Source organism: Tamandua tetradactyla, chromosome 2, assembly GCF_023851605.1.
Source record: "Tamandua tetradactyla isolate mTamTet1 chromosome 2, mTamTet1.pri, whole genome shotgun sequence".
Taxonomy (NCBI): domain Eukaryota; kingdom Metazoa; phylum Chordata; class Mammalia; order Pilosa; family Myrmecophagidae; genus Tamandua; species Tamandua tetradactyla.
Window position 1 is genome coordinate 222,714,636 of NC_135328.1, and position 24,412 is coordinate 222,739,047.

Consider the following 24,412-nt stretch of genomic DNA (forward strand, 5'->3'; position numbering starts at 1 on the left):
CCTGACACCCCTAGACGGACAGGCAGGGCAGAGGCTGGGGTGCGCTGACTCACGGCTGCGAAAGGAACGAGAGGCCCTCTCCGACCCTGGTGTGTCCCCACGGCCTCCAGCACCACTGGGCCGGACGGTGTGAGTGGAGGGCTCTGTGGTCTGCCCTGTGCAAGGAGCCAGCACCGGGCAGGAGGCAGCTGGAGCCGCCTGTCCTCGCAGGGCCGCGACGCCATACACGATTTGCATAAACAGTTGAGAGTAAACAAGATTACGTGGGATAAATGCGAGTAATGTATTGTAGGGGCAGCTCCATGGCTGCTGAGGACGGGTATTTCGGGGTGAAGCGCAGGAGGGCAGGATGGCGATACAGGACGCTGCAAGGCACAGAGCCACCCCCGGGGCTCGGGGTCCGCGTGTGTCTCCTTAGGGTTCCCTTGTTCAGCACCAGAGGCCCCGGTGGGGGCGGGGGCTGCCCACAACCGCCTGCGTGGTTCGGAGTAGAAACCTCAGTTAACTGGGAATAAAAAGAGAAGGGAAGATTTTTGACAAAGTGCAGTTCTAAATATACGTTTAAATGAACAAACAAAAGGAAAAGAAAAAGTGATGTGATGCCCGATCGTGTCCAAACACCGCAGCCTCGGCCTGGCCCAGGAGGGGCGGCATGTTGCTGCCAGGGCACGGCCGCGGCCACAGCTCTGCGCCACCCTGGGTGGAGGACGCCCGCGGGCCGTGGGTGGCAGGTGCGGTGTTGGGACAGGTCTGCAGGCGGCGGCTTGGCTCCTCGCGTGCACGGCGTTCCTGCGTCCGGGAGGCTGCACAGGAGACGGGGTCCTTGTCGCTTAAAAAATAAACTCTGAAGACAGTCCCCGGCGGGTCTCGGCAGGGCATGGGAGCCCGGGGCAGTGTCGGTGTCCCCAGTGAGGCCACAGGCTGGGCGTTGAGTGTGGTGGGCTTTGAAAAGTCAGCCGTTAAAAAAGTGTTGGTTTGTCTGGATACTGTCTCTTTATTGGTTTTAAATAGCTTATAACAAAAGTGTAAATGTTAAAACGTTCCAGCGAGCCCGGGGCCGCCCAAAGCCGCCCAGCTGGCCTGCGTCCCCGGCGAGAGCAGACGCCGCGCTCGCTCGAACGGTGCAGTAGAAAACTCTGGTGGATCCGAAAGCACGTGGTGCAGACACTCGCTCGGCTTCAGGCACGGTGCGGCGTTGTGCTATCTGGGCTGGAGGCATGGCCCTGCGAGGCGGTGGATGGACGGACGGACAGACGACGCCCGGGCTAAGGCTCCAGCTCGGCCGAGCTCGTGCTGCCTGTGGCCTCAGCATGGGGCCCCGGCCACAGCTGCTCCTGCAGCCCCTTCACCACCTTCTCCAGGTGCTCACGGGCCTCGCGCTCACGCAGCAGGTCAGCGCGCAGCTGCTCCCGATCGGCCTCCGCGTGCTGCAGCTTTACCTGCAGGTCCTCGATCTGCAAAGAGTGCGTGTCAGCAGAGCCCGCTGCGCCCCTCGGCGACCCAGTGCCGGCAGTGGGGACACCCCCTCGGCCCTGGGTCCAGATCCAGGCCCCGAACAAAACCACCAAAGACGGCACCTGTGGCCAAACCAGGAACCGGCTTTCCAGGGCTCCTGCCCGTCCCACCCTCTCCCTGTGCTCCCAGGCCAAGTCCCCCACGAATGCCAAGGACGAGCCCCTCACACACCTGGGCCGAGCCCTCCACATACACCTGGGCTGTGCCCCCCACCCGTGCCCACCTGAGCCCCCCACGTGCCTCCCGAGCCCTGCCCCGCTTACCTGGGCCGAGTACTTGGCGCGCAGGCGCCCGGCCTCGCAGCCCTTGTCGCACACGCGGGCCTGCCGAGCCTGCTCCAGCTCCCGCCTCAGGCGCGCCCGCGCCTCGTTGGCCTCCTTCATCTTCTTCTCGTTCTCAGCACGCAGACGCTCGATCTCTTTGCGTAGGTTGCGCTTGGCCTCGGTGGCTTCACGCAACTTCTCCTTCTTGGCCACGCGCAGGAACTCTAGCTCCTGGGAGGACCAGTGGGCAGTGGGTCAGGTCTCAGGTCCCTGCGCCGCCCCCTACTCGCTCCACGCCGCAGCCCTGAGACTGGCCGTGCCCCGGGAAGTCCACGTCCCCGCAGGCGTTGTGCCGGCTCCACGCCCTCCCCCTTCTTGGGTCGTGACCCCCGCTGTGGCGACAACACTACTGTCTCAAGGAGTCCCACCCCATAGCTCCAAGCCCCCCACGAGCAGACGCCCCACCCTCTGACCATGCCATGTCCTCCAGGTCCGTGCACAGCAGGCTCCGTGGCCTGGGGGGGTGGCCCAGGGGACCCAGCGCTGCTACACGGGAGCCCGCCATGGTCAGAGAGAGTTGTCCATCCGCAGAGAACCCACCCCGCCCTGCCCCCACACGTGTGACTCCTGCCCCGTCTGTGCCCGGTGCCCTGCAGATGTATGCGAACACACCTGTGTGAAATCAGGTCTCTGGCCGGACACCCGAGGTACATGTCTGAGCCCTTGGCCTGAAACCAAACAGCCGCCAGCTGCCCAGGCCCATGGCTCGTGAAGGTGGCCAGTGTAGCTGTGGCTCACCATGCTGGGGACCACGGGGCGTCAGGCTAGGGTTGCAAGGTGCCAGGTCTCCATGGGGCCCCCCGCCCCGCCCCACGGACCCCCACCTGGTGGAGGCTGCGCTTGGCCTGCAGGGCAGCACTCAGCTTCTCCTCCTGTTTCACGCGCATCTTCACCACCTCGTGCAGGAATCTCTCTTTGGCTTCCTTGCTGTCCAGGCCACCCTCCAGGGCCTGCCGCAGGTGCTCCAGCTCCGCCTCCAGCCCCCCACTCGGGGCCTCCATGGGGGCCCCTGCATCCAGGGCAGCCCCAGCCGTGGGAGGGGCATGCATGCCAGGCGAGCTCAGGTCCTTGGCGGAGCTGGATGAGGTAAAGGATGGAGAAGAGAGCGAGGACAAGGAGGACGTGACTAAGGAACAAACAGAGACAGAAGCCAAGGTTAACAGCAGCGTCGACGGAGCACCGCGGGTCACACGCAGGGGGCCGGGGGTGCGGTGGACAGAGCTCAGGCACCTCCGGAAGAGGAAGGACGCGCCAACTCACACTTACATCCCTCTCTGCTTTCAACCTCAACCTCGGCCTCCGAGTCCCTGTCCTCCTCGGGGGCAGCCACGGGCGCCAGGGGCTTGGGGACTCCGGTGCTGTCTGCAGTCAGCTTCCTCTTCCGTGGCTGGATGGTGCCACAGAGTGGTTCAGGGGCCCGGGTGACAGCGGGTGGGCACGGTGGGCTGGCCAGTGCCTTCGGCGGTCCTGGCGGCGCGAGGGCCACGTTGGGGGCCACAGCCGAGTCAAAACTCTTGTAGGAGTAAAAGCTGCACGGGGCGCAGTGGGAGTTGGGGGCTCCGCCTCTGCCTGCGCCTGCCCCCCCAGCACCCACCACTGTCCAGGCCCCGCTTGCTTCCCGAGCGTCAGAGCAGCAGCAGCTCCGCACGCCAGGGCCGGGCCTGAGCACTAAGCCTGCGTCAAGCAGGAGCCCCGGCTGACAGCACCGGGGCAGCAGAGCAGCGAACAGGCCCCTAAGGGACCCCCAGGGGCCAGCCAGGGGTCAGTCAAGAGCCAGCAGTGCAACGCGTGACAGACCTTTCGGAGCTGGGTCACAGGCACCCCAGCACATGGCAGAGAGCCCCAAGCTCGGGGCGGCCCCCGCACTCACCTGTCCCGGAGTAGCGCGGGCAGGTGTGGGGACAGCTCCTTCTCACCGGCGGACACGGTGGGGGACCAGGGACGGAAGGCAGAGAGGCGCTGGCGCGGGTGCACGCAGCCTAAGCCCTGTAGGAGGGGAGCACAGGGGTGGGGTGAGCCCCGGGGGCTGGCGCCTGCCTCCCAACCCCCGTGAGTGGCCCCCCCGCCCCCCGGTGGCACCTTGCTGGAGGAACTGGCCAAGGTCCGCAGCCAGCTGGACGGTCTGTCCTTCTCAGAAGATGCAGAAGCCTGGGAGGACGCCTCGTCCACCTGGGGCCTCACGGAGCCTGGGGGCTCAGAGGGGACCTGTGGGGGACAGAGAAGCATGTTGCGGCTGCTCTGTGGGCAGGACACCCCCCACTGCTCCATGTCCCCCCCCCCACTGCTCCACACCCCCACACTGCACCCCCCAGCCCAGGCCGCTCAGCGTGAGGGGCAGGCTACGCTACCTCTGGAGAAGCTGCTCCATGGAGGCCACCACTGTGGTCCCTGGGTGGCCCCGCGGCAGCTCCCTGGTGCTGCTAGGGCACGACCCCACAGCCCGAGCATGGTCTCGGGGACCGTGAGCAGCTTTGAGGAGCAGAAACCCCACGAGGCGGACAGAGCAGTAAAGATGCTCCTAGGGTGTCCCCCTGCCACCATCACCCGGGGCAAGGAGGGGCAGCCTTGGGAGTGCTGAGTATCCCAAAACAGACCCCTCCTGCCAACACCTAGGGCCGCCCCCCTGCCAACACCTAGGGCTGCCTCCAAAACGTACTGCACCAGCAAGGACAGGGCTACCACCTCCCTAGTTCTCTAGCTCAGGGGCCCAGGGACAGGAAGCACCCCAGAACAAGGAGCGCCCTTTCCACCACAGTAGCCGAGTACAGTGGGAAACCCGCCAGCCACCCCCCATGCCCTGCTGGCCCCCACGGGGTGAGAACACTGCCCCCTCAAGTGGGTCGAGGCAGGCCTGTGGCTCCCCCAGCAAGGGGTTTATCCTAGATGACAGCAGAAGCACCAGCACCCATGGCAGCCAGCAGAGCCACCCAGGGGCCTTGGGAAGGTCAGCAGGGGCCGGGGGTCCTTCCTGCACTGGCACTATGTGGGGGTCATCGCCGGGCAGCAGACACTGTGGACTCACCCCTCAGCCGCTCCCCGCTTCACAAGCCCTGGGGTGGGGGTGACAGGGGTGGGGCGTGTCCAGTGCCCAGTGGACCAAGAGGCGTCGGGTCAGGTTAGACCCAGCACCGGCGGGGGGGTCCCCAACATGAACACAGGAACCTGAATGGGTGGGTGGGTGCGCCCAGGCACCTGTGAAGCCTGTGTCCCTCAGGGACCTGCAGGGTGAGGCTGGTGGGCAGAGCAGGGAACTGCTGCCCGGACAGCAACCTACAGCAGGTCCCCGCAAGGCTCAGTGACGTGCGGAGGGCCTGGGGGCCGTGGGGCCAGGGAGACACTGGCCTCTTCTGTGCACAGAGCAGCTGCCCCTCAGGCACTGGGGAAAGTTCAGGGCAACCTAGGGGCTCCCCACGAAGGAGTCTGTCGAGCGCCCCTTTGTGGAGCTGCCTCCCGGAGGAGGGCCAGGCTGAGGCCCAGTCGGCACGCCTGCAGCTGGCTCTGGAGGGCGCTGGCCGGGAGACCACCTCCTGTGGCCAGAAGGCGGCCCCAACCCGCTGGACCAAATCTCCAGACACTTCTGGAATAAAGGGACACCTAGCACCTCCCTCGAAGTCTGTGCCTCGGGGCTCACCTCCTCTCACCCCACCCTATTCTGGGAGCCTGTGTGCCCAATGGGACATCCCTGGGTGGCCTGGCACGTCCCACCTGCTGCTGGCTTCCCAGGATGTCGTTTCTTGAGGTCCCTCCCCACCTCAGGGGACCTGGGGCAGTTGCGCCCCACGGCCAGTCCCTAGAGGCCCCGCGTGACTCAAAGCGAGAAAGGAGAAGGTGCAGGCGGGCGGAGGGGTGGGGTGGCCATGGCTGGGAAGCAGCTGGGGTGGAGCAGGCTGCTCCGAGCACCTCTGCACCCTGTGCACAGCAGGGAGAAGGAAGGGTGAGGTGGCCAGACATGCTCACCAGGCGCCTCGCCCCCAGAGTGCCCTGAGGAATGGGGATCTGGGGGGCACCCATGCACACCTCAGGACGGTCTACACATGGACTGCGGGGGCCACATGGCTGCGGACCCCCACCTGCCTGCAGCTCTCCCCGTCCTGTCCCTAAACCTGTGTCCAGGGCCGCAGCACCACTCTGTCCACCGCCCGCCGGTGCCACACTCAGCAACCCTTCCCAGCATGCATCTGAGGCATCGCCCGGCAGACCTGGGGGCCGCGCAGCCCACATCGAAGGCCAGCATGTGCCCTGATGCGTCAGGTGCAGAGACAGCACGAGTGGCTGGAGCCCCCGGGAGGTAGTGCCCCTTGCAGGAGCAAACTCAGTGAGCAGGGGGCCCGATGCTCAGGAGGCAGGAGCTACATGTTGTCCCGACAGGGACAGGGCCTGCGCCGCCCTGCGCACTCCGTTTCCTGACCGCACCTCCCGTGTCCCGCCATGTGTCCTGACCGCACCACCCATGTCCTGCCGTGTCCCGCCATGTGTCCTGACCGCGCCGCTCGTGTCCCGCCATGTGTCCTGACCACGCTGCCCATGTCCTGCCGTGTCCCGCCGTGTGTCCTGACCGCACTGTGTGCCCCTCCCCTGATACCACGGGCTGCGGGCCCCCTAGCTCAACACAATCACATCGTTAACTTGGGCAGGACCCCGTGGGGCCCAGGGGTTTGTGTATGACCTGGCAGAGGTCGGGGATCAGAGCTGAGCTGTGGCCAGTTCAGGAGCAGGAGACAGAACCACAGAACTGGCAAGGCAGGTGCGTGCAGGGCTGCCCCCCAGGCCTCAGCCCACTGGGGGTTCTGGCCTCCAACCCTGCACAGGGGCCAGGGCCCGGGAGCGAGCTGTCCCCGGTGGGCTCCTCCACCCCCCCCCCCCCAGCTGGCAAAGGGGCTTCCCCAGATGGAGGCGGCACCAGCTGGTAATTTCCAGAACTTGCTGGAGGGAGCTCGCAGTGCCAGCCTGAGGGCTCCTGGGGTGTGGGCAAAGAAAGGGGTGGCCAGGCAGGTGCCCATGGGGAGAGGGCTGACACAGCCACGGTGCCCTGGATACCCAGAGCTGCCCATCAGAGGGACACACATGGCACAGGGCAGAGGCTTCCTCAGTTTCAGCGCAGACACTCCGGGGAACCCACCAGGTGGGGGGGATCTGCTGGGCCCAGCTAAGCAACGGGTGCAGGATGGCACCAAGAGCCCTGTGCCCTGATCCAGGGAACCCCGGGGCCTCCTTGCCCCGATGGAGGTGGCAGAGGCTGCTGGGCAACTCTGAGCCCGCGACCCCCATGACCCGACAAAGCTGCTGCCGCGCCTCCCATTAGGCTTCAGGCCCCCAGGCTGGAAGGATGGCCCGACTCAGTCCAGGCCCCGGGGCTGTTTTGAGCCACGGTGCCAGCAGCCAGGCACCCCCGCCCACCTCCAGGCTCACGGCACAGAGGCCCGTTGTCTCTGTGGAAGCTTCCAGATGTCCCACCCTGCAGCACATGTGGAAACAGCAAAGCGGGCATCTGCACCCCCAGCGACAGGCGGCTCAGCGCCCTCAGCTCAGGGTGGGGTGCACCCAAGGGAACTCACCTGTGCAGCTGACGGGGCAGGGAGACCACGCCGCACACTGCCGAGAGAGGAGCCCGGGGTTCACACCTGTAGCAGCCTGGTACACCCACGTGTGCCGCCCACACACGCCACTGTGCACGTGCCATTTGCACACGTCTGCACACACCATGCACACTCGTCCACACAAGCCACCTGCATGTGCCTGCATGCCCTACCTGTGTGCACCCACAGGCCCCACTGCACACGCCTACTTGTGAGAGCAGCAGTGGGGCCCGGCGGTGCTGAAGCACCTTTCTTGCAGGGGATGGTCTCTGACCAAGAGCCGGACTGGGAACAGGTCGCTGGGCACCAGCGGATGGCACCCACTCCGCCTGGGGCAGCAGAGCTGTCCGCAGCACATGCGGCCCAGGGCGGGTCCACGGCCCTTCAGACATTTCCTCAAGCCTCGCCTCTGGCTCCGCGCTGTCCAGCTCGTGGGTCGGGGGCACCACCGCATCCTATGCCTGCCAGGGCCCAGCCCTGCTGCCCGGCTGCAGACTCTGGGATGAACTTCCCTTCAACTACGTCAATGGAGACACCAAGGCTGCCAGTGCGGGGAGAGAACAGCGGAAGGGTAGAGGCCGCCAAGACGGGAGGTGTCGGGGAGTCCAGGGCCCCCCAAAGGTTCAGACATGGCAGCAAAAGCAAAGGCAACAAAACAATGAGCAGAAAAACAGGACCCCGTCAGAACCAAAAGCTCGTGCTTCCAAGCACGCCATCAGAAAGGGACAAGACAACCTATGAACAGGGAGAAGTGTTTCCAGAGAATGCACCTGACGAGGAATTCCTACCCGGAAAACGTAGGAGCTCTTACAACCCAACAATGTCAAGACCGGCAGACGAGATGGATTTCTCCAAAACAGACAGAGACGGCCAAACAGCATGACGCAGTGCCGTCTCAGCCCTGGAAAACACCAACAAAAACAGGTGGCACCTCCTGCAGCTGCAGGGGTGGCGGAAGTGCGCAAGACAGAAGAGCCAGTGCTGGCAGGGGCGCGGGCGGCTCGAAGGGCACACCATGTTGTACACACGTCACCACAGCGAGAGCTTTACGTTAACCCAGAGCTGACGCGTGACCCGGCAGCTGCACGCTGCAGCACATACCCAGGATTCCCAGAAACTGACGGCCACCAAATGTCCAGACTCTGCGCCCTCACCACCCAGGAGGTAGAAACCATGGCGTGCCCAACAACTGAGGAACAGAGAACAAGAGGTGGCATGTGCACACACACACACACACACACGTATGCACACATATGTACACACCTGGACATGCTTCCATCCATGCATGCACACACGCACGCACACCCCTGGTCATGCACAGGCATATACACGCAGTCGTAACTGTACACACAGCAGCATCACGCAGCCGTGAAAAGGAGCGAAGCGTGGGGGTGTGCTGCAGGGAACCCTGAAGACGTGCTGTGTGAAAGGAGCCTGTGTGATTCGACGTACGTGAAATACCCAGAACAAGCAAAGCCACAGGCAGCCTGGGGGAGGGTGGAGGTCCTACGTGGGGACAGGTTTCCTTGGGGATGGTGGAACGTTCTGGGATCCAGGCCGATGGTGCATAGCCCGGCGCTGAACTAAAACCACGGACTTGTACACTCTGGAAAAACGAATTTTGTGGTGTGTAAGGTACATCGCAATAACGCTGTAATTACGTCTTCTGGAAACCCCATGAGGCTAAGCTGCTGGCCGAGGCCCCTGACCCCCCAACTCATGGCAGCGTAGAAGCGGAGGTATGGACAAAGAGACCCCGCAGCAGCCCCGGCCTGAGCCAGGCTGGGGGGGGGGGGGGCAGCGTGCCGCATCCTGAAATGGCAGGGACAGCCCAGGACCCACGCTCAGCGCTGCACACAGGCAGGGAGGAGCAAGTCCAGCCAAGACCATGTGACGACTCGAGCCCGAAACACGCCACCTCTGACGCCGTGGTTTTACTCCGCCAGCTCTCCACACAGCAACAGTCAAGGGGCAGGCCCTGTCGGGGCAGATGCCGCCCAACGCCCAAGGGCAGCTCTGCCTCCAGCAGCGCCAGGTGGGGGGGCCTCGCATCTCACAGCAGAAACGGTGCGCAAACCAGAACGCAGGGCCCCACCTGGCACAGTGGGCCCGGACGCCGGAGCACGGCAGTGGTGGCTCGGAGGCCCGGGCAGCCAAGGGGCTGCTGGCATGGTGAAGGCACAGGCAGGGGGCATTGCGGGGCCAGCCCCTCCTGCTAGGGCAGGGAGGGTCTCTCATGCCAAGTGGGGGTCTTGGCACCTCCTGTGGCTTTCACGGGCAGTTTTTCTTGGTGACCCTAACCCTGGCACCTGGCCCCCACATCCTGCCCGCTTCCAAACGTCCAGGACCCTTCTCTGTGACGTGGCCGCAAGGTCCCCCAGCTGCCGGACGCTGCACCCCTGAACCAAGGCCTCACTTCAGGGGGCTCCAGAAAGAGGGAACAAGGGGTGTGTCTGCAAGTCGGCAAAAACATGTCTAACATTTAAACCACATCTAGCAACCTTAATAAGGCACGCCTACTTCTGAACTGAGAGGCTAAAGGAAAGCAGCCTCTCTCTTACACGTGTCCGGCCGCGGGGGCCTCCAGCCTGTCCACAACTTGTGCAGGGAGGAAGGAAACCCTCTGGTCTGGGCCCAGTGGACAGGTGAGGGCCTGGCCCCCCTAATCACTGAGGGCACGCATGGGGGGCTGCACTACCCAGGGCCAGCTGGGCGGAGAGCTCCAGCTCCACCTACCTGGGCTGGGGCAGCAGCAGGAAGGATGGCCACCCCTCTGACCCTGTGTGTTGACCCTGGCAGCCACGGGAGGCAGTCTGTCCACCCCAGCCCCTGGACGGGCAGTGGCTCGGATGGGGAGCCAGGGAGCGTCAACCTCCTGACTGGCACGGCGTGTGGCAGGCATGGTGGGCTGGCCACGTGCCCCCGCCCTGTGGGTGGCTGTCGTCAACAGGACCCACCTTGTGGTGCTGTCATCTGTAGTCCAGGCTGGATATGGCGCACCTTCGTCCTGCCCCTACGCCTTCTAGGGGAGATGCTGACAGGCAGCGGCAAGCCGGAAGGGACGGCGCCATGTGACGGGATGGCCAAAGTGCCCGGGAAATGAAGCCAGCAGGGGCACAGGTAAAGCAAAGGCGCTTTTCACAGAAACGCACCCGGGAGTGCTGAGTCCCCCTAGACCCAGTCTTAACCCAGGACTGCAGGCCAGCAGGCTGGAGTGCGTCATTGCAGGAGCACATGCAGGCCAACGCTCAGGGAGAGGGGATGGTCCCTGGGTGCATGGTGCCTGTCCACATGGAGCAGAGGAAGGAAAGCCCAACAGCTGAGCCTGCCCCAGGGGCTCCCCTCCCACCCAGGACAAGAGCAGCCTGCAGCTGAGGGGGGTGCGGGGAGGGGGATATAGGGAGGGAGTGTGGGGAGGGGGTGTCGGGAGGGAGTGTGGGGAGGGGGTGTCGGGAGGGAGTGTGGGGAGGGGTTGTAGGGAGGGGGTGTGGGGAAGGGGCCAGGGTGGGGCAGGCTTGGGAGGCAGCAGGGACACACAAGAGCCCTGGGGGAGCCCCCAGACAGAGCCATGCAACTAGTGGGCCCACGAACCCCAAAGAAAGACTCACTGCCCAGCACCTCGTCCCATAGCTACTGGGTGGCAAGTGGGGGGCAGCCGTGCATGGAGTGGACACCCAGAAAAACGAGAGAGGACAGGGCATCAAAAAGAACAGCAGACCTGAAAAGGCCTATGGAGAACTATCCAGAGTAAGAAGTGCTCCCCGGGAAGTATCCGAGGGCGGCACAGAGGCGAGAACCCAAGCAGAAGGAACCCAGGAGAATCTGAGCAAGAGGGCAACGTGGCTCGGGGGCCCGAGTGGTAGGAAACGACCCTTGGGTCTGAGCAGGTAGCGCCTGCCTGCCATTCCCACAGCCAGAGCGCATGGTGCAGAGGGGTGGTCTTGGTCTCTGATGGCCGGGCCTCCGGGAGGGGCTGCAGGCCACCAGGCCCCATGGACGGACCTCAGGGCAGCCGCCTGCGGCAACTCCAGGGTCTACACCCGAGTCCTCTGGGGCCAGCCGAGCAATAGCTGCTGGACCAGCTTCTGTCGAGAGTGTGTGGCGACCCGCAGATGTCAAAGGGGTGATGTGATGGGCCAGCGGGGGCTGGGGGTGGAGGGGGCCAGCGCAACGCTCAGGCCATCAGCACGCTGCTGATGGAGCAAGCAGCCACTGGGACAGCCTCTGGGGCAGGGTCCCTGGCCCCTCAGCTGAGCCTGGGGACCACCCCCCGTCTAAGACGGTGAGCCTGCAAGGGGCCACAGCCGCTCCCCCTTCCCAGCTCCCAGCTCCACGGCTTTGAGGGCGATGGGTCCTTCCATGGCCACGACCCTCCGGTAACCCGGGACGCCCAGCCACGCAAGGGGCTGCATCTGCACCTGGGGGCCGTGACCCTGACCCCACTTAGGAGTGCCGTCCACCCCAGCCCTGATGCCCCTGGGGCGCTCCCTGTTGCAGAGGGGGCCTCGGAGACCCTGGGGGAAGGTGCACCCTGCTTGCTGGCAGGCCCTGTTCCCTGTGCCACACGGCCTCGTGTGCAAGCAGGAGACCCACGGGGCTTGGGGGTGTTCCCACCCTGCCACCCTTCCCTCGGGGGTCCGGGGCAGCCCCCACAGCCCACTTGGAGGCTTAGGTCCTATAGACGCTGCACTCGTTCCACGGGCACTGGACACCCACGCACGATGTCCACCCCACGCACAAGCCCTCCGTTTCCTGGCTGCCATGGTACGAAGCACGCAGGTTAAGTTTATTAAGACGCCCCAGAACCCCCAAATAGAACAAAAAGAGCAAATTTTAAAACTCGCTTTGATTTCTTAAGGTCCACAGGTCGCCTCCCAGAGGCCGCAGACAAGGGCCATCCGAGCCTCACCTGAGAGAGCCGAGTCACCAAGCACCCCTGCCCCACCGGCTGCGCCTGCGGACCCCAAGCCGTGCTGCCCAGACCCCACGGCAGGCTGCGCGGGCTCCTGGGTGCAGAGACGCCCTTCTGTCTGCACCGCGCCCCAGGCAGCAGGGTCGAGGCGCCTGTCTCCACAAGGAGCCTTTCATCCTGCCACCCCGCGACCCCACATCTCATCACACCCCGACCCCCAGTCAGTCCTCGCCCGCTCGGGCTGCCCACAGGCACCACGGACGCCAGGCTCAGGGTCAGCCCGCCACCCCACTCTGGAACATTCCAAGGCACTCAGGACGCCGCGCCAGCACAGGGGGCCCCACACCGGCCATGCCACCCCACACCCCGACAAGTCACCGCCAGATGAGGGAAGCAGCTAGAAGCTCCCAAATGTGCAAGCCAGAGGAGATTAGCCTCCGCTCCCAGCCACCAGGGATCCTGGGCAGGGGTGGAAACGCTCGGCTTCTAGGGAGGGGGCCCAGGCACGCATAGTCCCCAGCAGACACCCCCAAAGCTGTCCTGTGCCGGGGTAGCCCCCGCAAACCCCCTCCCCACACACTGGCAAAGACAACCGTGGGTCCCTCCTGGAGGCCAGGATGGCGTGGTGCCCACAGGGGCCACAGGGCTCAGACTGGCCCGGCCCAGCCCTCACGAGTGGCGGAGGTGCTCCAGGATGGACAGGCCAGGGCGAGGGGTGGGAGCACAGATGGGAGCACGGGTGGGGCCTGGGTGAGGGGCGGGAGCACAGATGGGAGCACGGGTGGGGCCCGGGCGAGGGGCGGGAGCACAGATGGGAGCACGGGTGGGGCCCGGGCGAGGGGCGGGAGGACAGATGGGAGCACGGGTGGGGCCCGGGCAAGGGGCAGGAGCACAGATGAGAGCACGGGTGGGGCCCGGGCAAGAGGCAGGAATATGGATGAGGAGCAGAGCAAGGTGGGGCCCAGGCAAGGGGCAGGAGGACAGATGGGAGCACGGGTGGGGCCCGGGCGAGGGGCGGGAGCACAGATGGGAGCACGGGTGGGGCCTGGGCGAGGGGCGGGAGCACAGATGGGAGCACGAGTGGGGCCCGGGCGAGGGGCGGGAGCACAGATGGGAGCACGAGTGGGGCCAGGGCGAGGGGTGGGAGCACAGATGGGAGCACGGATGGGGCCCGGGCGAGAGGCAGGAGCACAGATGAGGAGCAGAGCAAGGTGGGGCCCAGGCAAGGGGCAGGAGCACAGATGGGAGCACGAGTGGAGCCCGGGCGAGAGGTGGGAGCACGGATGCAGCCTCAGGACAAGACTCGGCCCTGCGGGGTTGCTGTGCTGGTGGAGGAAGTGCCCATCACTGCTGGGGCATGTGTTGCCCGGTCCAGATTCATAGCCAGGAGCAGCAGTCTGACCTCTATGCACCCCAGGCAGCTGGAAATGCTGAAAAGGTAAAGCGTGGCACAGTTTGGGGTCTGAAGGTGGCCCCTCCATGTGTGCAGCAGACACCCCAGCACCCCACCACCACGGGACAGCAGCTTCCCCAGGGGTACGGGTCCAATCTCCAGAGCCATCCCTGTGCCCCATATCTCAGGACGTCTGTGGGCTCCCCCAACCCCACCCTCCTTGGCCACACCAGCTCTGCATCGCCAGCCCCCACCATGCACAGCTGGGGCTCTGGCCCCCAAGTCCCCAGCATGCCAACCTCTAACAGCTGCCCCTCCAGCCACACCTGGCCCAGCCGTTGCTCCTTCAAACTGCAGGCCCCGTCTCCCCCAGGCGCCCCATGAAGCATCCTGATGAATGCCCAGGTGGGCACTGGCCTCCTCCCCACACCCCACCCTGCCTGGACCCCGGAGCCTGCCGTCTCCTGATGTCGGGGAGGATGCCCCAGAGAATATGACAGGGACGGAGCCCCAGCACCCAGGCCCATGGCTGCAGGACGGAGGGCCTCGTAGGGCCCACACCGTGACCGTGCAGACCGGTGGTGTCCGCGCAAGTGCAGTCAAGGGTCTCAGGTCCACTCCGAACCTTGGTTTCCCTCCACAGGGCACTTCCCATCCTACCAACGCGTGGCAACCTGTGCGGGGCACACTGCAGAGGCACGGGTGGCCAGGCCCCGTCTCCACTGCCCACCACCCATCACCTCCAGGCAACGGCAGCTAGAACATCAAAGCTTGCCAAGTTCAATGTGAAAGAAAACCTCCTCGGCCCTCATGCCCTCCCACTCACCGCCGTGCTGCTGCCACGTGGCGATTATGCACTATCGCTGTGCACGACGGCGGTGCGGGACCTGAAATGGCAGCAAGAGTGAAGAGGGGAGGACGGCCACGGCAACCTCCAGGGAGCTGGGAAGGGCGGGAGAAGCAGTGTCCCACCCAGGTATGCACCCACGCCTGGCTGCCCACGGGGTCCACCGGGGAGGAGCCATACCTGCCCCATGCTGCCCGCCACCCCACTGAGTGGTACGTGGGAGTGCAACAGATACACATGGAGACGGTGGGTTTTGGGTCAGGGGACCAAGGACGAAGGCGCCTGGTGGGGCCGGGAAAGGGCAGACCCCAGCCCCAGTTTTAAAGTCAGGTCCTGACGCCCCGACACAAACAGCAGTGAGCAGAGTCCCCCGACCCCGGGACGGGGAGAAGCACCCATGTGCACCCCACCAGCGGGCTCACGCCCAGCTCTCCAGACACACACCCATGCACACTTGTGCACACCCATACACTCACGCACATGTATACCCACTCACGCACATACACACCAAAACACCCACGTACACACCCATACTCATGCACATGGACTCTCCCACACCTGCACCCTCATACACATACACACCCACACACCCATGTACACACCCGCACTCATGCACACGTACACACCCACACACTCATGCACATGTGTAGACTCACATGCACGCTCAGGGTGTAATCACCAGCTTGTGAGGAGAGTCATGCTCATATGAGAGAATGACCATCAAGGACGCTGTTGCTGTCCTCCAGACAGGACGGTGGGAGCCAAGACGCACACAAGTCCCCTCCCGGTGGGCCAGAGGGCAGAGGCCGGCGCAGAGAGCGGCTCCCAGGGGCTCACAGGCCCACCACATACACCCTGCATGGCCCGTCCTCTACTCTTTCTCCCAGACACCCCGTGTCCAGGGGCCAGAGCTGGGAGGTGGCGCTAGAGAGGTCCCCAAAAGGCAGGACCCCAACCCTGGGCCAAGACCTTGGGGGACATGGTGCCAGTCGCCCAGCTGGGCCCCCTTGGGGTGCGTGAGGGGTGCTGAGTAGGGACGGATCACTCTAAAAATAATGCTCGCTTCCGAGCCCCCAACCAGCTCCCATGCAAGGTCCACGACCCTGCCCCACTTCCACTCAGGGGTCCCTCGGGGTAAGGCGGCACTTCCCAACCGAGGGCTGACAATGCCAAGGGCAGAGACTTCACTTCCTCCTCACTCAGTTTTCTTCCTGTGCAGAGCCAGCACGTTCTGTTGCAGAAGTCTCTGTAAAATCAGCACAGAGTTGCCGTGGCTGGGGGGGAGCACCTGGGGCCCAGCAGGCACCGCCGAGCGCCCGGCCCCACGGACGACAGAGAGGACAGTCAAAGCCCAGAAACGCAGGCCCTCGGCTGAGCACGGGAGAAGAAACGCACGTCTCGACTGTCCTCGAAACCTCCCAACACAGAAGAGCCCAGTGAGCTCCACTGCCTGAAGATGGGTGCCGGTCCTGCTGAGACTCTCCGCAAACCAGAGGACAGAGCAGGTCTCAGCCCTCCAGGAGACCAACAGCCCTCGCGGCAGAGCCAGGCAAAAACGCCACGAGGCAAGGGGGCCCAGCGAGCACCCCATGAGCAGAGGCAAAAACCCTCTGCAACCCCGAGGGTCCCAAGCCTAGCAGCACGCTGAGGTGGCACACCACCAGTGCAGGCATCCCGGCTGGGGCACCGGGGGCTGCGTACAAGAGTGACACATGCTACAGAGCAAAACAGCAGGCGGAACAGCCTTTCGGCAGCCCTGCACCACTTCTTGATGCAAACTCCCAGAAAACCAGGAATCGCAGGGACTTCCACCCCACGATAAAGGGCAAACATGAAACCCCACAGCTAACACAGCTCTCGGTGGTGGCAATTGGAAGCTTCCCCCTAAGACCAGGAACAACGTGACTGCCATTCAACATGGCACCGGGAGTTCCAGCCACAGCAGTTAAAAGAAAAATAAATAAAAGACATCCAAATTGGAAAAGAAGATGTAAAACGTTCACTGTTTGCAGATGACATGACCCTACAGGCAGAAAATTCTTAAAAATCCACAAAAAACTAAAGCTAATGAATTCAACAAAGTGGCAAGGTGCAAGACCCACATGCGAATATCACAGGTGTTTCTACACACAGATAGTCAGTAATCTGAAAAGAGAATTTTTAAAATTCCATTTACAATAGCAGCAAAAATAAAATATCTAGAAACGAATTAATAAGTAAGGATGTAAAACATGCACACATGGAAAGTGACCAAACGTTACCAAAAGAAACCAAAGAAGACCTAAATGAATGGCGAGACGTTCTGTGTCCATAGTCTGGAAGACTAGACACTGTTAACAACATGACGATTCTACCCAAAGCAATGTGCAGATTTGGCACATCCTGACCAAAACTCCCCCAGCCCCTTTGCAGAAACCGAACAGCCCACCGTCAAGCTCACGGGGAGACGCCTCTCATCAGGGAAGAAAGAGCTGGAGAATCCACCACCCCAGCGCCTGGCGGCACGGTGCTGGGACGAGGTGAGCACACAGGGCAGTGGGGTGCAGGCGGGAGCCCAAAAACAAGCGCACACTCCTGTGTCAGCTGACGCCCAGCAAAGCTGCCAGCTCCACCCGACAGGGAACCCTCTCCACGAACAGTGCTGGGGAAAGCAGAAATGCCCACGCATGCTCACGCCATAGGCAGAAATGAACCCAAAACGTTCAGTGACTGAAACGTTAAGAACTAAAACTATCAAACGTCTAGAAAACAATCACAGGGAAACTCCTTCAGGACCCGTGTCGGAAGGCAGCGGGACTGAGGTTCCACCCCCGTGCCCGCCCGACGCCTGACGTGTGGAGAAACCGGACGTGGCCTCCACGGCGAAGGAGACAATGTGTGGTGAGCCTGAAGGCCTCAAGGCGCACGGGCCGAGCCAGACGACACTGCACCAGCGTCCCACGAGCTCCTCGACATGGAACACGTAGAAAACGCAAACTCAGACGCAGAAAGCAGATGGCGGTGACTGGGGGCTGGGCAGGCGGCACGGTGCGCGGTCAGGGGTTCATCACCCAGCCGTGTGCTTCAGTGTTTCTCATGCGGGAACCGTTACCTTCTGACGTCCCCACAGGTGGCACACACGGCGCGAGCCCTCCATAAGCCACGGACACACCAGCAGCGACACAGCAGGATCGGCTCACCCGCGGCGCACACGTGCTCGCTAAGTCAACACGGGGAGGGGGGGGTTACAACTGCTTTAAAATGTTAAAAACAAAAGCAAAACAACACTCAGCAGTGAATGAAAAAGCCCTAAGTGAAGCGCAGGGGACCTGCATCCTTAGCAGGGGTCTGTGCCCCAATGCCGCGGGGCTCCCCAGGACAGCCTCCCCCAGGCCTCAGTGCACCCGGACTGGCCAATGAGCCCCCCCCCCAAGCCGCACACGAGGCCAAGAGCCCCCAAAAGCCTCCAGACGGGGTGGCAACTTAAAAGGAAAGGCTGGTGTTGGGGGAGGGCCAGCCATGCCCGCGTGAGCTTACCCACGGCCCACAAGCTGGGCAGCTACTCTGTGCGGTGCTGCTGCGCTGGACATCGTCCCCCCAGCCCCGCCTAGCCCCCATGCCCCCGCTGCCACACACCCTGAGACTGCCCTGGCTCGCTGCTGTCCACGCCGCTGGCCAAGACCAACTCAAAGATGTTCTGGCATTCTCCGGTGCAAAACAACAAACCACATCTCGGGACAGTGGGCAGGTTTTCGGTTCCGTTACAAAGTAGGCCAGTATAACCTTCTCACTGGATGTTCGTAGGGGCTCTGCTGGGTGCGTTTCCACACTCACCGTCTGTGCACACTGCCCATGACAGGGGCACCCCAAACACGCCAGGCTCAGACCCACCTCCCAGGCCCGGGCCATGGAGGCGCCTGGCAGTGAGGCCACAGGACAGCACAACCTCCGGGAAAGGGATGGGCACAGAGCCCCACCCCTCCCCGTCGCTGCCCATCAGGTCTGAGCTGACCGGGGTACGCCTGGCGATCAGGATCTTTAATTTTGAAAACCTCGGGTTTGAAAACTGTTGTTTATGACCTCATGGGAGATGTCACTCTTCATCAGCTCATCTCTCATTTCTCCCAAAACCAATGCCGCTGCCTCCACATTCACATGAGTGGACGACCTGACCACGGCTGTACACGGACTTCGAGCCACCAGCCTGGGGATGGGAGAGAGCTCCGGGGGGTTCAGGAGAACTTCAGGGGCCCCCAGGCCAGGACCCCCGCCACACGGTGTGGACACAGTTCCGCAAAGGCCCTGCCCGGACAGCCCCACCCAGGCCTCGCCTTGCTGTGGCGCGGTCACTGAGGAGATGGCAGCGCGGGGCAGTGGCCTCGGGGCAGCGGGGCCTGAGGGGTGCTGCCTGGCTGGCCTGGACGCGCAGGGTGCAGCAGCCACGAGGGGCTTGAGTCCCTGAAGGGGGCACCCGCCTCCAGGCAAAGCCTGGCTGGGGGCAGGAGTGAGGGGCTGAGCCTTCCCTTCCCAGGCCAGGACGGCCTGTGGGGCCTGCGCGGTCCCCATCCTGCCACACAGGCCTGGTTGGGAGCATATCGCAAGGAGCTCTGAGCCTGGGGGCAGGCAGCAGCTGCACCCAGCACTGTGCCCCGTCCCTGCCAGGTGGCACAGCCCCCATGCCTCCTAGGACTGTCTCATGGTCAGCAGCAGGGCAGCGTGGCTGCAGAGGGGCAGCAGGGGACCTAGACGTGACTTTCCCTGTACAGGGCGGGGAGCGAGACCCCCATGTGAGACCGCCAGCCCCCTGTGACCCATCGCCAGGCCCCCATCCCTCCCACCCTGAGGCCCCCAGGTACCCCCAGACCCGCTCTGAAGCTGCCTTGGAGGGCCTGCCAGGGCAGGCCCCACACGGCCTTGGGGCTATGGAGCCTGGGTGGCCCAGGGGTGCTGGGGGTGGAACTGCATGCGGCACGGGTGCGGAGCCCACCGAAAGGCCTGGGGCAGACCAGGCCCCCCACTCTGGTGGGAGGCCCCCTCACACCCACCTGCCCTGGGGTGGGACGGCCCGCAGGCAGCACTCTCCCTCCCTGCCGGCCGCCTCTGCTGGCAGCCACCCTTGTTGCCCTTTCTCCATAGAAACCGACACAACACGGTGGGGGGGGGCAGCCCCGGCAAACAGTCCAGCTGCCAGAGTGGCCGCCCTTCCCCTCCCCTGCCCCGGGGCCCGAGCAGGCCAGCGGGAAGGCGGGGTGGCCCACGCGGGTCCCCTAGCCCTGGTCAAAGGGGCCTCCCTCCAGCTTGCAGGGAGATGCGGCTCGTGCCCCTTCCAGCCCCACCCCTCCATACCACAGCACCCCCGGCCACAGACAAGGGGTACCGCACAGCCCCAGGACAGGGTGGCGGCCACCTCCAGGGCCAAGAACCCCAGGTGAGGCTTCCACACACCAGGCAGCAAGAGAGCAGGGCTAGAAGGCTGCACCCCTCAACAGAGCCATAGGGGTGACCCAGTCTCAGGGTGTCCCAATCTTGGGGTGCAGCCCACACAGCCAGCAGCAGGGACCCGGGACTCAGAGAAGGCCCCACCTCACCACTCACAACCCACTGGACCCCCAAAACCCCGAGCAGCCCTGTGAGTGGGAAAGGGCCCCCAGTTCCGAGGGGGCCCATGGGACCCCTGCCCTCCCCGCCGTGCCCCTAGGCACCTCAGGGGTCGTCCCTGGTGACACAAGGCAGGGGGGCATCTTCCTACAATGGTGGGAGATTTTCCCACAGCCCTGAGAATGCACAGCAGGGGGGTCTACTCTCTGTGAGGAAGACCCCGCCCCCCAGGCTCAGCAGCCCCCCAGGATCCGTGTGGGGTGAAAGGGTCACTGGAAGCTGAACCCACACCACTCGCAGGCCCTCCTGAGGGATGGGGGCAGCTCCTGGGGGGGGGAGGTGCTACCTGGCTGCTCTTCACAGACCCCCCCTCCCAAGGGTGGCAGGAAGGCCTGGTGCCCCCGCCTCGGCAGCCGGACCTCGGAGGGGAGGAGCACAGGAGGCATTTAGGAAGCATTTCCTGGAGTCCCGCCCGCGCTCCCTACATTCCTGGCACACGTGGAGGTGGGAGGAACAGGGTGGGCTGCACCAGGCTGCAGGAGAAGGAAGCGGCGGGGTGGGGGACACAGTGCCCAGGGTCCTAGGCCGGCTGTAGGAGACCCAAAGGGCGACAAGAATCTCAGAGGCCTGGGTGGCCCCTCACCCCACAGGGGTCACTCAAGGCTGTGTCTGGAGAAGGTGGCCCACACTTGTGACCTGGCATGGGGGCCTCCAGCAGGGGAGCCCGTGTATCTTGGGGTGTCTGGGCTGCAGAGGGCCCGCCCGGCACACCCGCCCCCCAGTATCCAGAGACCCATGCAGGATGGCACTGGCCAGCGAGCAGCATCTCCATGTCCAGTGTGAGACCAGACACTGTCCAGCCTAGTGGGCCCTGCGGCCGCCCTGGGGAGCCCGTGTGGACGCTGTGCCCCAGCAGGTAGGAGGGCTGCTATGGGGCCGTGGGGAGCACATCCTCTGCACCTGCCCCTCCTGAGGACACCAGAGTCCCTGGGCTGCAGGCTGTTCCCTCCCGAAGCCGACAGGGGCCCCCCGCCCAGCCTGCTCCCCTTGCAGGGGACGGGATGGCTGGGGGCCAGCCCACTCCCAGGCCAAATGGGAGCAGTAGTCCACTGAAAGTCCCGCTGGTTGGGGCATGGGGAGGTGGCTGTGGTGGGACATGGCTGCCCCCTGCACGCTGCCAGTTCAGCCTGCGGCACCAGGACGCATAAGAAGAGAGTCCTGCCGGCTCAGCCCGGGTGAGCACCCACCTTCCCAGGGACCTGCCCTCCCCCTTCAGGCTGCAGAGCACACACCCAGCACCCCAACCCTGGAACACAACATCCACCAATGGGTGCCAGCTCCCACAATGCTGAATCACGGGGAGCCACGGGGCTGGACACAGCCCATGAGGGAGCGCGAGGGGCAGAGCAGGCTGTGCCCACACACGTGGAGGCCGTGGCACCGTCGCGTCCCCTCAGGTCCGAGAGTCCTGTGTCTCTTCTCCTGGCCTTCACCAGGCTGTGGAAGGCGCGGCCATCCCGCCAGCCTCTCCAGGCAGTTCTGCTTCTACTCACGAGCGATGCACCTGCTTCTCATTCCTGTGGACCCTCACCCTGACTTCTTCCTGCTCCATCGATCGGTTCTGCAGCCGCCCAGCCTGGTTTCTAATCCCCACGTGTCAGAGGCTACAACTTGGCCTCTTACCATCATGGTGACCACATCCCAGATGTCTCGCACACCTGTCTAAGAAGTTTAAATTTGAGCTCTGATTTCCTCTTTAACAAAGTTAGAAGTTTGCTTAAAATTTCTTCAAGTGAGCGGGACATAACGTCCTAGGGTGAGAGTCTCCCTGGCGGCGTGGGAGAGGACTCCCAGGGATGAGCCTGGCCCTGGTACCGTGGGGACAACAATTCCATCCTGACCAAAAGGGGGGAAAAGAAGCACAACAATGAGGTATCAGTGGCTGAGAGAGTTCAAACAGAGCCAAGAGGCCTTACTGGAAGTCACTCTTACGCAAGCTCCAGTTAGACCTTGTTACCTATCATTGATTTCCAAACCCCAACCAGGACCATTCCAGCCCATTCTAAAGAACGCCTAGGGCTTATATACGTTCAACAAGGTTCCAGCACTAGAGTAACTTTCCAGAAACCTACAACCCAGATAGATCCTGGACCAGATAGGTCCTGAGATACAGAGGGGCCAGCCTCTCCAGAACAACAGCTAGTTTCATCCCCATCACGTTACTGACAGCCTCTGCTAACGTGCGAAAGCATCTAAAGCGTGGGAGAAAGATCAAAAGTGATGGTGGAATTATACAGAGAAAGTCAGGTTTAACAAATGAGTACAACTGCTGAATCATTATATTGATATTTCTTTTAGCCTCCACTGTCTTGAAGCGCCTAGAAGGAAAATTATGGAACTGTAACTCATACCAAACTTTAAAATCTGTTTTACAGCTACTTGTTATGCTATGCTTTGAAACTTATTGTTTCGTATGTATGTTATTTTTCACAAAAAAATTTAAAAAAGTCTTCAAGTGAATAGTTTTATCCCAACAGTGCTGCCTTCAGCTGCTCCCTTCTAAGCGCAGCACGCTCTGACACTGACGCTGGCCTGCGCAGTCATTTCTGGAACGGAGATTTGCTTTGGGGCCTGATCTCTGGCAAAGTCTGCTGTGACCATGCGACAATCAATTTTTAGTTTACCCATACATGCATCACTGAATTCTTCCGTCATTCCCTCCCTCCCACCACAGAGAGGCAGGTGCGCCTTCCGCTGGGGTGGTGGGCTTGTCACTGCCCCCGACCCGCGTCTAAGTCTCCCCACGTGCTGACTGCAAGGGGGTGGGGTCATGTGACCACAGCCGGTCCAGCCAGGCGGACGCGTGTCCTGCCCCACTGACAGGGACCTGGTATGATGGCTTGAACTCAAGTAGCTACCTTGGGCCACGAGGCAGGAAGCTAAGCGCAGCACAGAGCACGGTGAGCAGCCCGGGCCCCTGAGGACCGTGGATGTCACATCTGGAGCACCTGCCTGCAGACGTCACTGACCTGCGGAGCACAGCAGTGGCCACATGGCACCACCGCTGTGTGCACAAATTATGTTACTGCGTCATGCAGTCAAACCTAACCCTGCCAGGAGATGGTCGTAAGAGGCTGTGTACAATTTGGGTGCAGAGCACTAGCAGACATGTGCACTGAGGAAGCAAAAGGGTCACGAGTTTCAGGAAGTAGAAGCTTAGAAAGTCAAGACAGCCTTTCTGCTTCAGCGAAATAACGCTTAATGCAGGCCACCAGGGGCTATGCCCTCCGAGCCTCTGAGCCTCTGAACACGAGAACTCCGAGTTCCAGGTTTCCCAGGGGAGGGGCAGAACCACCCACATGCTCTGAGGTGGGGAGCGGCACCTGCCAAGTGGGAGACCCTGCCGCGGGCCTAAGGGCCCCTCGGCTCCCTGTTGCGTCTGAATAACCCCACACACCCGGGCCTGGCCGGGAGCATCCACAGCCAGAGGTGCCACCTACTTAATACCCCTCAGCACCCATTACAAGTGCATAAGGAGCCCCAGAGAGACTGTGAGCCCCGAATTCCACGACAGAGAAAGCCCTCAGGGCTGACGCAGCACAGAGGTTCTGCGGCATCGACAGAAGTTAAAAGAGAACATGCGGGAATTTAAAAATTGCCAGAGCAGCCGAGACCCAGGAACGCCCCCCACCCCGTCCCCTGCCCAGTGACCCTGCGCAGTGGGTTCTGGCCAAAGAGATCACGGCTGCCTTGCCACCGGGTACCTCGTGGGAGGCCCGACCCCAGGGGAGCCTGCAGTAGCTTCCCCACCCAGCGCCCCACGCCTGCACGGGGCAGACCAAGCCCCTCTGACTTTCAAGGGGGCTCGTCCAGGGACCAGGAGGATGCAGAGGCACCCGGGGAGCAGGGTGGGACCCTTAGTTCCCCCCAGGAACCGCACCCCTCCTCTCTCCAGCCCTTGGGCTGACCCTCTGCTGGAAACCACTATCTGGGACTGAGATGGTGGTGTGTGACTGCAGCAGGGGGCTTGCGGCCAGGCACGAGGGTAAGGGACGCCCCCCCAGGCTGCCTCCCCAACAGGAGGGCTGAGGAGGACCCCAGAGAAAGGGTAGCTCGAAAGAGCAGGGCAAAGTTGTTCAACTCTGCATGCTGCATCAGGAGCCGCCTCCCACCCCCAACCCCCCACCCCCGGCACGTGGGGCCTGTAAAAATTCCTGCAGGCCTGGTGGGGGTGGGGGGGGGAGGCGGCGGAGGAGGAGGGAGGGAGGG

The 24,412-nt window shown here is 63.3% G+C and overlaps 1 protein-coding gene across 1 annotated transcript in view; it reads right to left on the reverse strand.

The window, feature by feature from the left end:
* Window positions 1-259: 259 nt before the first annotated feature.
* The window catches only part of SKI (SKI proto-oncogene), a 44,734-nt gene continuing 20,581 nt past the window's right edge, over window positions 260-24,412 (reverse strand). Inside the window, 6 exon segments of the mRNA XM_077151552.1 lie at window positions 260-1,454; window positions 1,779-2,009; window positions 2,663-2,964; window positions 3,105-3,367; window positions 3,709-3,824; window positions 3,918-4,043. Of these exon segments, the coding sequence (XP_077007667.1) occupies window positions 1,266-1,454; window positions 1,779-2,009; window positions 2,663-2,964; window positions 3,105-3,367; window positions 3,709-3,824; window positions 3,918-4,043 (1,227 nt within the window). The 3' untranslated portion in view covers window positions 260-1,265.